The following is a 16,990-nucleotide window of genomic DNA, read 5'->3' on the forward strand; positions in this document are numbered from 1 at the left end:
TAACATACTCCCTCCGTCCCAAAATAAGCGTCTCAACTTTCTACTAGCTCTAGTACAAATTTGTACTAAGCTCAAGACACTTATTTTGGGACGGAGGGAGTAGTTGCAAGGAGGGGCATCTCCGGCAACAATCCTAGCGAACAGTAGTGATGCCGACAACACATTCTGGTTATTATGAGAGCCAGGGAATCCAAAGAATGAATGTCAAATCCATCGATCCTCCAACGCAACAGCCTCAAGAATGATTGTTGGATCTTTGGAGTGGCCTTTGTACTACCTTTCCATCCTGCAGGGCAATTCTTCCATATCCAGTGCATGCAATCAATCGATCCAAGCATCCCAGGACATCCTCATTCGTCACTCACTCCCAAGAGCCTCTCGTTGTCTTCATCGGTGGGCGCCTTCTAGTACTCCGACCCAAACATCTCAATCATGAATTTTTTGTACTTTCGAGCGGCCTCCAAGATTGTATCTTCTACCACGCGGGCATATTCGTCAATGGCGTCGGCCAAACACCCATAGGCGAGCAATTGAACAACCACGACACACTTCATCAAAGGGCTCACACCGGTCTCTCCGGATGCACTCTTCCTAAGTTTGAACCAATCATCATGCTTCTCCACATCTTTGACAATGGTGATGAAGGGAATCGTGTGCATCCAAAACCGCCGAAAAAATACTTCCCCGGACAGGTTGCATCAAGGTTAAAGTAATCCCTCATAATCTTGGCATGTCCCTCCATTCTATCCCGATTGATGTGCATATGGCCGAATTGTGATCCTACGCCCGGCCGCCGAAAATCCCCATTGAAGATCGTGGCAATGACCATTTCCAAGTTGTCAGCATGTTGTTCCTCCTCATTCGATGAAGAGTCATCGAAGTTCAACTCCCTCAACCTCTTCATCTACACTAGAAATGACAAGGTTCATTCAATAGCCAAAAGGAAAAACAAGGTGAAAAAGCACAAAAAACTCACCTAGGTAATCCGTCAAACACTTGAAAGTCGGCAGAAGTGTCATGGCCGGCTGGCGATGTCGAGCCGATGCCCAAGTAGCAAGTGGTCGGTGGGACTCCGAGATGGCCGACGGCCGATGGAGGGGATTGGAGGAAGAAGATGCGGTGTGTGCTTCCAGCGACGAGATCGGTGCGGCGGCAGCGACGGCGATAGAGCTTGATTCCAGCGAGGGCACCGACCGACGAGCGTCTCGAAGAAGGGCACGAGGGCAGCGGAGGCAGCGGTGTGTCGGCGGAGGCAAAAGATGGTCCTCGGAGGCAACGCCGGTGACGATGCGGCGTGGGGTGGAGCGCAAAACTTTTACTCCACGGGTGGGCGGCCAAGTATATTTAAGAGTTGGGGCAGCTCCAGAGTAAACAAAATTACTGCTCTAATGGTGATAGGGGATTGGTTACGTGCGGTTTAGAGGAGGAAAACCAAAATTTTACTCCTCTAACACCTTTTAAGGGATCTGTTAGAGATGCTCTTGGAACGAATCTTTCTAGCCGTGTTAGCCTTATTTTGCAACCATATGGAAACATATGTGAAGATTTCATGAGAAGGTATGGAGCTGAAAGAGCAACAATCTTATAATGGAAGACATATATGTGATACCGTGCCCTGTGCGGTATGCAGTGTATGATCGATAAGCCACACTATCTGTTGAGTATATGATTATTAGGAAGTATATGATAGATTAGGATTTGGTCCTGCCTTATCTTGTACTCAAAGTTGGTCATTGTATTCTTATATATAGGCCCACAAGGCTTAAGCAATACAACAACTATTCCACCAATCCTCTCTATCCCTTCTAACATGGTATCAGACTAACCGATCCAACCCTAGCCGTCGCCTGCCGCTTCCGCCCCGCGAGCCGCCCCCGGGACGGTTGGCCTCCATGACCGCCGCCGGGGGCCGTGCCGCCCATACCTAGGGTTCGTCCGTCGGTCGTGTTGATCGGCTGCCCTAGAGAGTCTTTTCCTGGAGCCCTTGCTACAGGTTTTCTCTCTCCCGCCGGTCACCTTGATCGGTGGTTTTCTTTTTGGTTTTCCGATCTATGCTTGATCTATTTGCGTCGTCTGCCGCCGCCATTGGCTCCCTCGTGCCTCTACTTCAACCCCGTCATGACCAGCCAGCCTCTCCTCCAACTCGGCGGCCACGCGCGCCGAGGCGGCCCGTCAGGGCCAACTGCCATCCGCACGTCGGCCCGCACGTCGCCCTGCTCCGACCGGGACTCCTGCAGCACCCCGACCCGGCAGGCTCGCGCCATGCGGCATCCCATCATAGCTGTTGTTCGTGCACCGGCCCGCCCATCGATTCACGCCACCCGCCTCCGCCGCGTCTGCACGCGGCCCTGCGGTCTGCCTCGCCGGTCTCGTCCCCGGCTGCGTCGGACCAACTGCGTCAGGCTCGTCGGCTGCCTCAGCTCAGGTGGTGCTGCTATGCCGGTCGCTCAAGCCTCGCTGCCCAGGCGCCGGTGCTGTTTTGGCATCCCAGGTGCCGGCACTGGCGTGCTCGTCTGCACGTCGTCCCATGCAGTCCATCATCGTCGGCCTCATCTTGGACTTCGCATCCACCTTGCCTCCATTGAGCGATGCCCCCGACCTCGCGCGCGATCGGCTTGATCACCCGCTCGCCGCTGTGATCCGCCCCATCTACGCCGCGCGATTGACTTAGACCGTCGATTGCGCGCGCCTCCGTAGGTCCTGTGAAGAACGTCTCCGAGTTCAGCGCGCCTCTCCACCGATCGAGCATCGGGCTGGTGCTGCCTCGCCCCGTCGGGCCGCAGTGCCGCTGCCCCGTGGTTCTCCTCGCGACTGCATCGACTCGTGCATCGCCGTTGTGCCGCCCCTTCGGGACGTAGTGCCGCGATAAGTGGTCTCGCCGCCGCCCCGAGGCCGTCCCCGTGGTTGCACCGACCCACACTCCGCCGCTGCGCTGACCCTTCGAGCTGTATCGCCGTGGCCCGCGGTCCCTGCCGCTGCCCGGAGGTCTCTCGCTGTCGCCCCGACCTGCCCGCCGCCGCTGCATCGCCCATTCGGGCCATAGCGCCGCGGCCCGTGGTCCGCCGACGTCCCCGCGCGTCGACCTGTTGTGGTATGTGCCGCGCCGTCGCGCCGCCTCCCTTCGCGGGAACGCCAACGTCCGCGCCAGTCTTCGTCACGCTGTCGGGTTGCTCGCCTACTTCGAGCACCGCCACCGCGCTACTAACCTAGCCGTCGTCGCCGCCGTTAGGCCGCCGCCGCCGCTACCTCTGTAGCTGCCGCCGCCCGTCCACCCCCTTAGTCTTCGTCCAAGCACTAGCCTGTCGCCAGCGTCATCGTCATCTACCCCGACCACTTCGTCTAGTCTGACCACCGTTGGTGATATCGCCCCCCATGTCGATTGGCGCCACAACCGTCGTCGAGTCTTCTTCTCTGCTGGCCCTCCGACTCATCGACATGGCATACAGCTCGTGCAGGTCCCTCGTCTATGCATGCCCGGTGCTGGCAACACCGATGCGTGCCTTCGTCCACGACGTGTCCCCGGGCCTGGCAAGCCTGGTGCGGCGTTTCGTCAACTTCGTCTTCGTTCGTCTACGCATGCTCGGTGCTGGCAACACCGACGCGTGCCTTCGTCTAAGACGTGTCCCCAGGTCTGGCACACCCAACGCGACGCGTCGTCAACACTATCCATCAGCTGGTCTGCAATGTTGTTTGAACTTTTTTGTGTGCATGCGGTATGGGAGCTGCGGTTTTGGGATGAACCTTTGCTTTTGTTTTCCTGCATTGTGCCTTAGATGATGTTTTTATGTTTTGTTCCGTTATATTCCCTCCGTCCCAAAATTCTTGTCTTACATTTGTTTAGATACGGATGTATCTAACACTAAAATGTAACTAGATACATCCGTATTTAGATAAATTTAAGACAAGAATTTTGGGACGGAGGGAGTATTTTGATAGTGGAACCCGGTCCATGCATGGATCCTATGGCTATGGAAAAAAAAAGCTAGTCTACATGGCGCCATGTGCCATATACGATGTATTGTAGCTGAACTTGCACCAACCTGTCATGGAGTGCTACATCCTGCACTAATAGTTATGAGAACGATGTGGTATAATATCAAAGGTACTCTATGCCTCCATCAGGGACGTCGAGTTACAAAAAATGTTTGAGAGTGGGTTTTCCGCTCCCAGATGCCCCCACACCCTCTATGAACAATAAACTAAAGAAAAATAGAAAAAAAATCAAAAAGATCTGAAACTTTGCAACGCCAAACATGATCAACCTTTCTAGGTGCTTGCAAGTTTTCATGCCAAACAACCATTCGAGGAGCTCTGCACAAGAAAAAGATTTCAATGCTTGAAGTTTTGAGCACTTTTAGCACTGAAATTTGAAACTCATGATATTCGAGGAGCTCTACATGATATTTTGTTAAGAAAACTTGCAAGAACCTACCTTGTTTGACCATATTTGATGCCGCAAAGTTTTAGATTTTTTTGAATTTACTATTCATAGAGGGTGTAAGGGCACCCGGGAGATATCACACATTTCTCGAAATGTTTTTGTTTGATGAGAAGGACCCAGAAAGCTGCGGTCAATGTAGGGAAACCCATCAATCTTAGTCTCTTAGACAAGTGACCTGTTCCTTGTCTTTGGCGTGTTAGATCTCTATCCACTTTCTCTGATGTGATGAGCTTCTCACGGTCTCACCTCTAACAGGGGTGACGCCGCGGAGAGGAACTGAGTAGGCGCGTCCTGCCGGCCGGCGATGCAGGACAGTAGTCACAACTAGTAGTATATCGAAGGAAGCGGAAGTAGCAGATCGAACCGGTTTTTCATGAAATAATTTGATACATCGAATTGAATAGGTACAAGACTTCTTCGGCAGTTTGTGTAGCCACAGTCCTCATCACTTACAAATTACAACACAAAGGCACAACAAATTGCCCCGTGGTTGGGTGGAGATCTGAAAACCAAGAATCAGGAGCAAATCATAACTCTTATTCAAAACCTTGTAGTCTATTCCAACTTATGCAAATGTAGAGCTAGAGCTAGAGCTCATCTTGGAAAGTTTCAGATTTTTTCCTTCCTCCTCCATAGTTCCGGCAAAGAAATGGAGGAGGAACGTCGACATGCAAAATGTAGAGCTAGAGCTCATCTTGGAAAGATGTGGCGCAGCGGAGGGACCCCGCCTTGAGGCTAGCGTTCTCCTTATTGAGTTCCTCCTGCTGGTCGATGTAGTGCTTGGCGATGCAGTTGGGGTTGAGGCAGATGAAGTTCTTGAGCACCTCCCGCATGACCATGTTCTCGGACAGGATCCTCCTGTTCTCCTCGCGGAGGAAGAGGTTCTCTGCCCGCTCGTACTCAACCTGCCATGCCATCATACAGATTCCATCACCCAGGTAAGGCTCGAAAAAATGGAAGAAAGGAAAACTATGGAGCAATCAGAGAGATCCAGTATTCCAGTTCATACCTTCATTTGTGTACGGTGGTTCTGGAACCAGGACCTGATCTGCTTGGTCTCCAGGCCAAGCTCGCGCCCAAGCTGAGCGCTCTGGGTATCATCGGGGTAGCCGCACTTCTGGAACGACCTGCGCGTGCACACTTACATATATGCTTTTTTAGTTTCTACCGATCTCTAGTATGAAGATGCATAGAATAGCAAATAATTAACACGAGAAATGGACAAAAAGGAAGAAGATATTAATGGAGATTAGAACCTACTCCTCCAGCTTTTTAGCCTGCTCCGGTGTATGGCGGCGTTGCCTCTTCCGGCCCTCCTGCAGCTGCTGCTGGCTGTCGGAGGCCCCCTCCTGGTGGTCGCCCAAGTCCATGGCTCTCGCTCGCTATTTCTCGGACTCGGAGGCTGGCTATAGGAGGAGAGGAAGGAAGGGGAGCGATGGCCTTTTGCTCTGATGTGCGATCCCTCCTGGCCCGTGCTCCTATTTATATAGAAGCAGTGGTGCTGGCGCGTGCACATCCCTCCAGGCAAGGCGATATATGGCGAAATTAATTTTGGCACTCACTGTCACTGCCAGACCATCCCTATCTCGTTTCCTTCCTTGTTTGGCTCCATCTTTTCGCAGGACTCTTGGCTTCTTTCCTTTTCGCCCCAGCAGCTAGCGTTGTGTTCCGTTTGCGTCTCCTCTCTTTTGGTGCACATATATTAGAATGAGTTAATTCCATGCTTTTTTACCTACCTAATCTTTTGCTAGAATGACCATTTAATAAGGAAAACCTTAGAGAGTACTTCCTGGAAAATGTCACACACAGTCCTAATCTAAAGGTGACGTGCTTCCTTGTTTCACCCATGATCCATTCCATGATGCTAGCAGGCTCGCTCGCATTTTTCTTTGGCGAATTTGTGAGCGGATTACCACAGAGCCGATGTGCTACATGCCTGGTGCAATGCGAGGCTGCACGTGCCGGTGCACGGGGTGGCTGTCCTGCGGCGTGTTGACCATGGCACACCAGGCCGGCCCGGGTCAACCCTTACGCACCCTGCCGCTTAATTTTGGCCGTTCGGTGATTCGATCAAAGCAGAGCCGGACCAGGCGCGGTCTAGCAGGGAAAGTAACCGACCGTAAAAAAGACATTCGACATGTGTTTCGTTAAATGAGGTAAAATTTATAGATTTTCCTTAAATGGGGGTAAACTCCATAAAAATGACAAAACATGGGGTAAAAAATGGAAATACCTGTAGTCAAATAATTTATATATTTTTCCTTTCATGCCATCCGTAACACATTCGGAAATTGCTTTCATTTACCGCGAGCTCAGATGCTCTCATGAAAAGTGAATTCCAAATAAAATAGCAAACAATACTAAAAAAAATTGAAGCTGCTCGAGTATTTTAGGTGCATGCAAAATTTCGTGGAGAAATGACATCCGAGATGTTGTAGACAAACGAACAAATGTACCCTAAAAAACTTTGAAAATAGACATTTTGTTGACCTTTTTTTCTCCCAAGCAGCACAAATATCATATATCACGAAACCTTGCCCTCACCTCGAACGCTCGAGCAACGTTGATGCCGAACTATTTCTGTAATATACTGCCCTTTCGGACTCCCACATCGCAGCGATCCTAGCCCTGTTTGGGTGGGAACCATCGGCGCTTCCACTCATGGAGCTGCCGGCCGGAGTGGAGCTAGGCCTCTAGTGCGTACTAAGGATGGTGGATTTGTGGACCTTACTCATGGCGATACAACCTCTTAAGTTGCTGGTGTGGAACGTCCGGGGACTAAACTCTCGGGCACGTAGGCATTCTATCTACCAAGTGGTAAACTCGGCAAGTCCTAGCATTATATGCTTCCAACAGACTAAGATGGAGACCATCAATGTGGAACTTGTAAGGCAATGTCTTGGAAATAAATTCGAAATTTTTACTACCTGCCTGCGGTGGTTACTAGAGGTGGCATCCTCCTTGCTTGGGATGCTACGGTGGTGCAGTTATCAAACCCAGACACCACAACTAACACGCTAACGGCGGTGGTCAAACCTATGGAAGGGCCAGAATGGTGGATCACCGGGGTGTACGGCCCGCAGGGCGATAGAGAGAAGATCGAGTTCCTCCAGGACATCGTGGAGGTGCGTGAACTGCTGGCAGGCCCGTGGATGCTCGTGGGGGACTTTAACCTCCTGGTTAACCCTGAGGACAAAAACAACGCGACAACCAATAGGCGACTGATGTCCAGATTCCGTACAAAACTAAACCAGCTTGAGCTCAAGGAGATTCACCTGAATGGGCGTAAATCCACATGGTCGAACAAAAGGGAGAGGCCAACCCTCGAGAAGATTGATCATATTTTTTGCACCAATTCGTGGGAGGAGGATCACCCCTCGATTTTTCTAGCAGCATTGGGATCCGCGATATCAGACCACTGCCTTCTCCTCCTCGACCTCGACACAGACTTCAGATTTGGCAAGCACTTTCACTTCGAGGCTTTCTAGACCAAGGCCGAGGGCTTGTTTGACACGGTCACAGAAGCGTGGAATTCCGTCGCATCCGTTGGAAACCCGTTTATTGTGTTGGATAACAAGCTAAGAGAGACAACTAAGAAACTGCAAAGCTGGAGCGATAGGTGGATCGGCAACATCAAATTACAAATCTCCGTAGCTCTGGAGATCATCGCACGACTGGACGTGGCCATGGACTCGCGGCAAGTGATGGCCGGAGAAATCGCACTAAGGAGAACTTGAAACACAAACTACTTGGCTTGTGCTCGCTGGAGCGCTCCATTGCACAACAGTGATCTAGATTGCTTTATCTGCGCGAGGGGGATGCCAATACCTCATTCTTCCAATAGCATGCACGCCACTGGACCAGGAAAAACATGATTCTCACTCTCAAGCACAATGACCGGATCATCACGGGCCAGGAGGAGCTGACCGAAGTGGTGGACAACTTCTATGACAACCTCTTTGGACACGCGTTGGTGAGGACTCATTCCTTGGACCTAAACAAACTAGATATATCGAGCAAGGAACTAGAGCACTTGGAGAGGCCGTTTATGGCACAAGAAGTGGAGAGGGTAGTAAAAGTGATGCCACTGGACAGGGCGCTGGCGCCAGATGGATTCATCGGTCGGTTTTATGCTACATGTTGGCACATCATCAAGGACGATTTCATGTGTGCTATGGACATGTTCCACCGCACTAACATGAGAGGCCTCGACGCAATAAACGAGGCCATAGTCACTTTACTACCCAAGAGGGCTAGCGCGACAGAACTAAAAGACTTCAGAGTGGCGAGCCTAGTTCACAGGGCCATCAAGATCTTTGACAAGGTACTTGCGGACAGACTTACGGCGGTGCTGCCAACCATTATGGGAGCACATAAAAGCGCTTTTGTCAAAGGAAGACTATTGCATGACAACTTTATGTTGGTCCAAAGCACGACACGTAGGCTACATGCTATGAGACAATCTTCAATCATGCTAAAGCTGGACATCACCAAGGCACTCGACTCGGTACAATGGCCATTCATCATCAAGACAATGACACAACTTGGCTTCGGTGGTAGATGGGTGTCTTGGATCTGTGGACTGCTAGGAACCACAACCACTAAGATCACAGTAAATGGTATACCAGGGAGGAGTATCTTCAACTTTTAAGGGCTACGCCAGGGTGATCCTGTATCCCCAATGCTTTTCATCATGATCATGGAGCCCCTCAAGAAAATGTTCGACCTAGCCACGGCACAAAGCCTATTGTCCTCCCTGGCAAGAATGGGAATAAGGAAAAGGATATATATGTTTGCAGACGATGTGATGATCTTCATCAAGCTGTAGGAGGTGGAATTAAGGACTTGCTCGAGAATATAAGAGATGTTTGGTGAAGCATCGAGCCTCAAGGTCAATCTTCTGAAGAGTGCGGCAATTCTGATACGCTGCTCAGGTGATGACATAGCGGCAGTCCAAAACACCATTAGATGCCAAATTGGATCCTTCCCATGCAAGTACCTCGGCTTACCATTAAGGCATTAACACTTAGGAAGCAAACGACATCGTAGCTGCATGATCTGGTGGACCAACTGGTCGCGCGCTTGCCCACTTGGCGTGCATCATTCCTACCAAAAAGTGGACGTCTGCTGTTGGTGCAGTTGGTCTTGTGTGCAATCCCGATCCACGTGATGATGGCACTGGACATCCCACCAAAGACGCTTATGGAAATGAAGAAACTATGCAGAGGATTCTTGTGGTGTGGAAAAGATAAGGCCAATGGTGGAAACTGCGCGGTGGCTTGGGACACCGTATGCACACCGAAGTGGGCAGGAGGACTAGGACTACCGAACCTCGGGTAGTTAAACCGTGCTATGCAGGCAAGATGGCAGTGGTTGCAACGTACAGACCCATCGCGGCCTTGGAGCGAATTCCAAATCAAGGTGCCCAAGGAATTCATGGAATTTGTTCAGGGCGGCTGCCAACACCACTATTGGAAATGGACGCATGGCCCTGTTCTGGGAGGATCGTTGGCTTTAGGGATACCAGGTGTAAGAACTAGCGCCGGGGATATACCGGGACGTGCCGAACAGAATCAGAAAGACAAAAACCATACAAGACGCGCTAGCGCATGGGTCCTGGGCGCATGACTTTGGCCTCCAGCTGACGGAGGGGCAACTGAAGGAAATATGCCCTAGAGGCAATAATAAAGTTATTATTTATTTCCTCATATCATGATAAATGTTTATTATTCATGCTCTAATTGTATTAACCGAAAACATGATACATGTGTGAATACATAGACAAACTTAATGTCACTAGTATGCCTCTACTAGACTAGCTCATTAATCAAAGATGGTTGTGTTTCCTAACCATAGACATGTGTTGTCATTTGATTAACGGGATCACATTATTAGGAGAATGATGTGATTGACTTGACCCATTCCGTTAGCTTAGCACTTGATCGTTTAGTATGTTGCTATTGCTTTCTTCATGACTTATACAAGTTCCTATAACTATGAGATTATGCAACTCCCGTTTACCGGAGGAACACTTTGTGTGCTACCAAATGTCACAACGTAACTGGGTGATTGTAAAGGAGCTCTACAGGTGTCTCCAAAGGTACATGCTGAGTTGGCGTATTTTGAGATCAGGTTTTGTCACTCTGATAGTCGGAGAGGTATCTCTGGGCCCTCTCGGTAATGCACATCACTATAAGCCTTGCAAGCAATGTAGCTAATGAGTTAGTTACGGAATGATGCATTACATAACGAGTAAAGAGACTTGCCGGTAACGAGATTGAACTAGGTATTGGATACCGACGATCAAATCTCGGGCAAGTAACATACCGATGACAAAGGGAACAACGTATGTTGTTATGCGGTTTGAACGATAAAGATCTTCGTAGAATATGTAGGAGCCAATATGAGCATCTAGGTTCCGCTATTGGTTATTGACTGGAAACAGTTCTAGGTCATGTCTACATAGTTCTCGCACCCGTAGGGTCCGCACGCTTAAGGTTTCGATGGCAGTTATATTATGAGTTTATGAGTTTTGATGTACAGAAGTTTGTTCGGAGTCCCGAATGTGATTACAGACATGATGAGGAGTCTCGAAATGGTCGAGACATGAAGATTGATATATTGGAAGCCTATATTTGGATATCGGAAGTGTTCCGGGTGAAATCAGGATTTTACCGGAGTACCGGGAGGTTACCGGAACCCCCCAGGGGCTTAATGGGCCTACATGGGCCCTAGTGGAGAGGAAGAGAGGAGGAAAGGGCTGGGCCACGCGCCCCTCCCCCCCAGTCCGAATAGGACAAGGAGAGGGGGGCAGCGCCCCCCTTTCCTTCCTCTCTCCCTCCTCGTTCCCCCCTTCTGCTATTCCAACTAGGAAAGAAGGGAGTCCTACTCCCGGTGGGAGTAGGACTCCCCTTGGCGTGCCCCTCCTTGGCCGGCTGCCCCCTCCCCCTTGGCTCCTTTATATACGGGGGCAGGGGGGCACCTCTATACACAACAATTGTTCTTTTGATCTCTTAGCCGTGTGCGGTGCCCCCCTCCACCATAATCCTCGATAATATTGTAGCGTTGCTTAGGCGAAGCCCTGCGATGGTAGAACATCAAGATCGTCACCATGCCGTCGTGCTGACGGAACTCTTCCCCGACATTCTGCTGGATCGGAGTCTGGGGATCATCATCGAGCTGAACGTGTGCTAGAACTCGGAGGTGCCGTAGTTTCGGTGCTTGATCGGTCAGGTCGTGAAGACGTATGACTACATCAACCGCGTTGTTCTAATGCTTCCGCTTTCGGTCTACGAGGGTATGTGGACAACACTCTCCTCTCTCGTTGCTATGCATCACCATGATCTTGCATGTGCGTAGGAAATATTTTAAAATTACTACGTTCCCCAACAGTGGTATTAGAGCCTGGTTTTATGCGTAGATGTCATATGCACGAGTAGAACACAAGTGAGTTGTGGGCGATATAAGTCATACTGCTTACCAGCATGTCATACTTTGGTTCAGCGGTGTTGTGAGATGAAGCGACCCGGACCGACATTACGCGTACGCTTACGCAAGACTGGTTTCACCGCCACAAGCACTAGTTGCTTAAAGGTGATCGGCGGGTGTCTGTCTCTCTCATTTTAGTTGAACCGAGTGTGGCTATGTCCGGTCCGTGCGAAGGTTAAAACAACACCAACTTGACAAACTATCGTTGTGGTTTTGATGCGTAGGTAAGAATGGTTCTTGCTCAGCCCGTAGCAGCCACGTAAAATTTGCAACAACAAAGTACAAGACGTCTAACTTGTTTTTGCAGGGCATCTTGTGATGTGATATGGTCAAGACATGATGCTATATTTTATTGTATGAGATGATCATGTTTTGTAACCGAAGTTATCGGCAACTGGCGGGAGCCATATGGTTGTTGCTTTATTGTATGAAATGCCAACGCCCCGTAATTGCTTTACTTTATCTCTAAGCGGTAGTGATAGTCGTAGAAGCAATAGATGGCGTAACGACAATGATGCTACGATGGAGATCAAGGTGTCGCGCCGGTGATGATGGTGATCACGACGGTGCTTCGGAGATGGAGATCACAAGCACAAGATGATGATGGCCATATCATATCACTTATATTGATTGCATGTGGTGTTTATCCGTTATGCATCTTATCTTGCTTTGATTGACGGTAGCATTTTAAGATGATCTCTCACTAATTATCAAGAAGTGTTCTCCCTGAGTATGCACCGTTGCGAAAGTTCTTCGTGCTGAGACACCACGTGATGATCGGGTGTGATAGGCTCTACGTTCAAATACAACGGGTGCAAAATAGTTGCACACGCGGAATACTCAGGTTAAACTTGACGAGCCTAGCATATACAGATATGGCCTTGGAACACGGAGACCGAAAGATTGAACGTGAATCATATAGTAGATATGATCAACATAGTGATGTTCACCATTGAAAACTACTCTATCTCACGTGATGATCAGACATGGTTTAGTTGATTTGGATCACGTGATCACTTAGACGATTAGAGGGATGTCTATCTAAGTGGGAGTTCTTAAGTAATATGATTAATTGAACTTAAAGTTATCATGAACTTAGTACCTGATAGTATTTTGCTTGTCTATGTTTGTTGTAGATAGATGGCTCCTGCTATTGTTCCATTGAATTTTAATGCGTTCCTTGAGAAAGCTAAGTTGAAAGATGATGGTAGCAATTACACGGACTGGGTCCGTAACTTGAGGATTATCCTCATTGCTGCACAGAAGAATTATCTCTTGGAAGCAGCGCTGGGTGCCAGGCCTGCTGCAGATGCAACTAACGACGTTAAGAACGTCTGACAGAGCAAAGCTGATGACTACTCGATAGTTCAGTGTGCCATGCTTTACGGCTTGGAACTGGGTCTTCAACGACGTTTTGAACGTCATGTATCATATGAGATGTTCCAAGAGTTGAAGTTAATATTTCAAGCAAATGCCCGGATTGAGAGATATGAAGTCTCCAATAAGTTCTATAGCTATAAGATGGAGGAGAATAGTTCTGTCAGTGAACACATACTCAAAATGTCTGGGTATAATAATCACTTGATTCAACTGGGAGTTAATCTTCCTGATGATAGTGTCATTGACAGAATTCTTCAATCACCACCACAAGGCTACAAGAGCTTCATGATGAACTATAATATGCAAGGGATGGACAAGACTATTCCTGAGCTCTTCGCAATGCTGAAAGCTGCGGAGGTAGAAATCAAAAAGGAGCATCAAGTGTTGATGGTCAATAAGACCACCAGTTTCAAGAAAAAGGGCAAAGGGAAGAAGAAGGCGAACTTCAAGAAGAACAACAAACAAGTTACTGCTCAAGAGAAGAAACCTAAATCTGGTCCTAAGCCTGAGACTGAGTGCTTCTACTGCAAGCAGACTAGACACTGGAAGCGAAACTGCCCCAAGTATTTGGCAGATAAGAAGGATGGCAAGGTGAACAAAGGTATATGTGATATACATGTTATTGATGTGTACCTTACTAATGCTCGCAGTAGCACCTGGGTATTTGATACTGGTTCTGTTGCTAATATTTGCAACTCGAAACAGGGACTACAGATTAAGCGAAGATTGACTAAGGACGAGGTGACGATGCGCGTGGGAAATGGTTCCAAAGTCGATGTGATCGCGGCCGGCACGCTACCTCTACATCTACCACCGGGATTAGTTTTAGACCTGAATAATTGTTATTTGGTGCCAGCGTTGAGCATGAACATTATATCTGGATCTTGTTTGATGCGAGACGGTTATTCATTTAAATCAGAGAATAATGGTTGTTCTATTTATATGAGTAATATCTTTTATGGTCATGCACCCTTGAAGAGTGGTCTATTTTTATTAAATCTCGATAGTAATGATACACATATTCATAATGTTGAAGCCAAAAGATGCAGAGTTGATAATGATAGTGCAACTTATTTGTGGCACTACCGTTTGGGTCATATGGGTATAAAGCGCATGAAGAAACTCCATACTGATGGACTTCTGGAATCACTTGATTATGAATCACTTGGTACTTGCGAACCGTGCCTCATGGGCAAGATGACTAAAACGCCGTTCTCCGGAACTATGGAGCGAGCAACTGATTTATTGGAAATCATACATACTGATGTATGTGGTCCGATGAATATTGAGGCTTGCGGCGGGTATCGTTATTTTCTCACCTTCACAGATGATTTGAGCAGATATGGGTATATCTACTTGATGAAACACAAGTCTGAAACATTTGAAAAGTTCAAAGAATTTCAGAGTGAAGTGGAAAATCATCGTAACAAGAAAATAAAATTTCTACGATCTGATCGTGGAGGAGAATATTTGAGTTACGAGTTTGGTTTACATTTGAAGCAATGCGGAATAGTTTCGCAACTCACGCCACCCGAACACCACAACGAAATGGTGTGTCCGAACGTCGTAATCGTACTTTACTAGATATGGTGCGATCTATAATGTCTCTTACTGATTTACTGCTATCGTTTTGGGGTTATACTTTAGAGACAGCCGCATTCACATTAAATAGGGCACCATCAAAATCCGTTGAGACGACGCCTTATGAACTATGGTTTGGCAAGAAACCAAAGTTGTCATTTCTTAAAGTTTGGGGCTGCGATGCTTATGTGAAGAAACTTCAACCAGATAAGCTCGAACCCAAATCGGAGAAATGTGTCTTCATAGGATACCCAAAAGAGACTATTGGGTACACCTTCTATCACAGATCTAAGGGCAAGATTTTTGTTGCTATATTCGGATCCTTTGTAGAGAAGGAGTATCTCTCGAAAGAAGTGAGTGGGTGGAAAGTAGAACTTGATGAGGTAACTGTACCTACTCCCTTATTGGAAAGTAGTTCATCACAAGAACCGGTTCCTGTGACAACTACACCAATCAGTGAGGAAGGTAATGATATTGATCATGAATCTTCAGATCAAGTTACTACTGAACCTCATAGGTCTACCAGAGTAAGATCCGCACCAGAGTGATACGGTAATCCTATTCTGGAAGTCATGTTACTTGACCATGGCGAACCTACGAACTATGAGGAAGCGATGATGAGCCCAGATTCCGCAAAATGACTTGAGGCCATGAAATCTGAGATGGGATCCATGTATGAGAACAAAGTATGGACTTTGGTTGACTTGCCCGATGATTGGCAAGCCATCGATAATAAATGGACTTTTAAGAAGAAGACTGATGCTGATGGTAATGTAACTATCTACAAAGCTCGACTTGTTGCAAAAGGTTTTCGACAAGTTCAAGGGGTTGACTACAATAAGACTTTCTCACCCGTAGCGATGCTTAAGTCTGTCCGAATCATGTTAGCAATTGCCGCATTTTATGATTATGAAATTTGGTAAATGGATGTCAAAACTGCATTCCTGAATGGATTTCTGGAAGAAGAGTTGTATATGATGCAGCCGGAAGGTTTTGTCGATCCAAAAGGTGCTAACAAAGTGTGCAAGCTCCAGCGATCCATTTATGGACTGGTGCAAGCATCTCGGAGTTGGAATAAACGCTTTGATAGTGTGATCAAAGCATATGGTTTTATACAGACTTTTGGAGAAGCCTGTATTTACAAGAAAGTGAGTGGGAGCTCTGTAGCATTTCTGATATTATATGTAGATGACGTATTGTTAATTGGAAATGATATAGAATTTCTGGATAGCATAAAGGGACACTTGAATAAAAGTTTTTCGATGAAAGACCTCGGTGAAGCTGCTTACATATTGGGCATCAAGATCTATAGAGATAGATCAAGACGTTTGATTGGACTTTCACAAAGCACATACCTTGATAAAGTTTTGAAAAAGTTCAAAACGGATCAGGCAAAGAAATGATTCTTGCCTGTATTACAAGGTGTGAAGTTGAGTCAGACTCGATGCCCGACCACAGCAGAAGATAGAGAGAAAATGAAAGATGTTCCCTATGCTTCAGCCATAGGCTCTATCATGTATGCAATGCTGTGTACCAGACCTGATGTATGCTTAGCAATAAGTTTGGCAGGGAGGTACCAAAGTAATCCAGGAGTGGATCACTGGACAGCGATCAAGAATATCTTGAAATACCTGAAAAGGACTAAGGATATGTTTCTCGTTTATGGAGGTGACAAAGAGCTAGTCGTAAATGGTTACGTCGATGCAAGCTTTGACACTGATCTGGACGATTCTAAATCGTAAACCGGATACGTGTTTTTATTAAACGGTGGAGCTGTCAGTTGGTGCAGTTCTAAACAAAGTCGTGGCGGGATCTACATGCGAAGCGGAGTACATAGCTGCTTCGGAAGCAGCAAATGAAGGAGTCTGGATGAAAGAGTTCATTTCCGATCTAGGTGTCATACCTAGTGCATCGAGACCAATGAAGATCTTCTGTGACAATACTGGTGCAATTGCCTTGGCAAAGGAATCCAGATTTCACAAGAGGACCAAGCACATCAAGAGACACTTCAATTCCATCCGGGACCAAGTCCAGGTGGGAGACATAGAGATTTGCAAGATACATACGGATCTGAATGTTGCAGACCCGTTGACTAAGCCT

General features: G+C 47.7%; 1 protein-coding gene across 1 annotated transcript; it reads right to left on the bottom strand.

Moving 5' to 3' along the window:
• Positions 1–5,124: 5,124 nt before the first annotated feature.
• On the bottom strand, positions 5,125–5,811 carry LOC123157699 (homeobox-leucine zipper protein ROC8-like). Its single transcript, XM_044575935.1, has 3 exons — positions 5,702–5,811; positions 5,489–5,568; positions 5,125–5,345 (listed from the first exon to the last, which is right to left on the bottom strand). The coding sequence occupies exons 1-3, from the start codon at positions 5,809–5,811 to the stop codon at positions 5,125–5,127; spliced, it is 411 nt and encodes a 136-aa protein (XP_044431870.1).
• Positions 5,812–16,990: the final 11,179 nt, after the last annotated feature.

This window comes from Triticum aestivum, chromosome 7B, assembly GCF_018294505.1.
Source record: "Triticum aestivum cultivar Chinese Spring chromosome 7B, IWGSC CS RefSeq v2.1, whole genome shotgun sequence".
NCBI classification, from domain to species: domain Eukaryota; kingdom Viridiplantae; phylum Streptophyta; class Magnoliopsida; order Poales; family Poaceae; genus Triticum; species Triticum aestivum.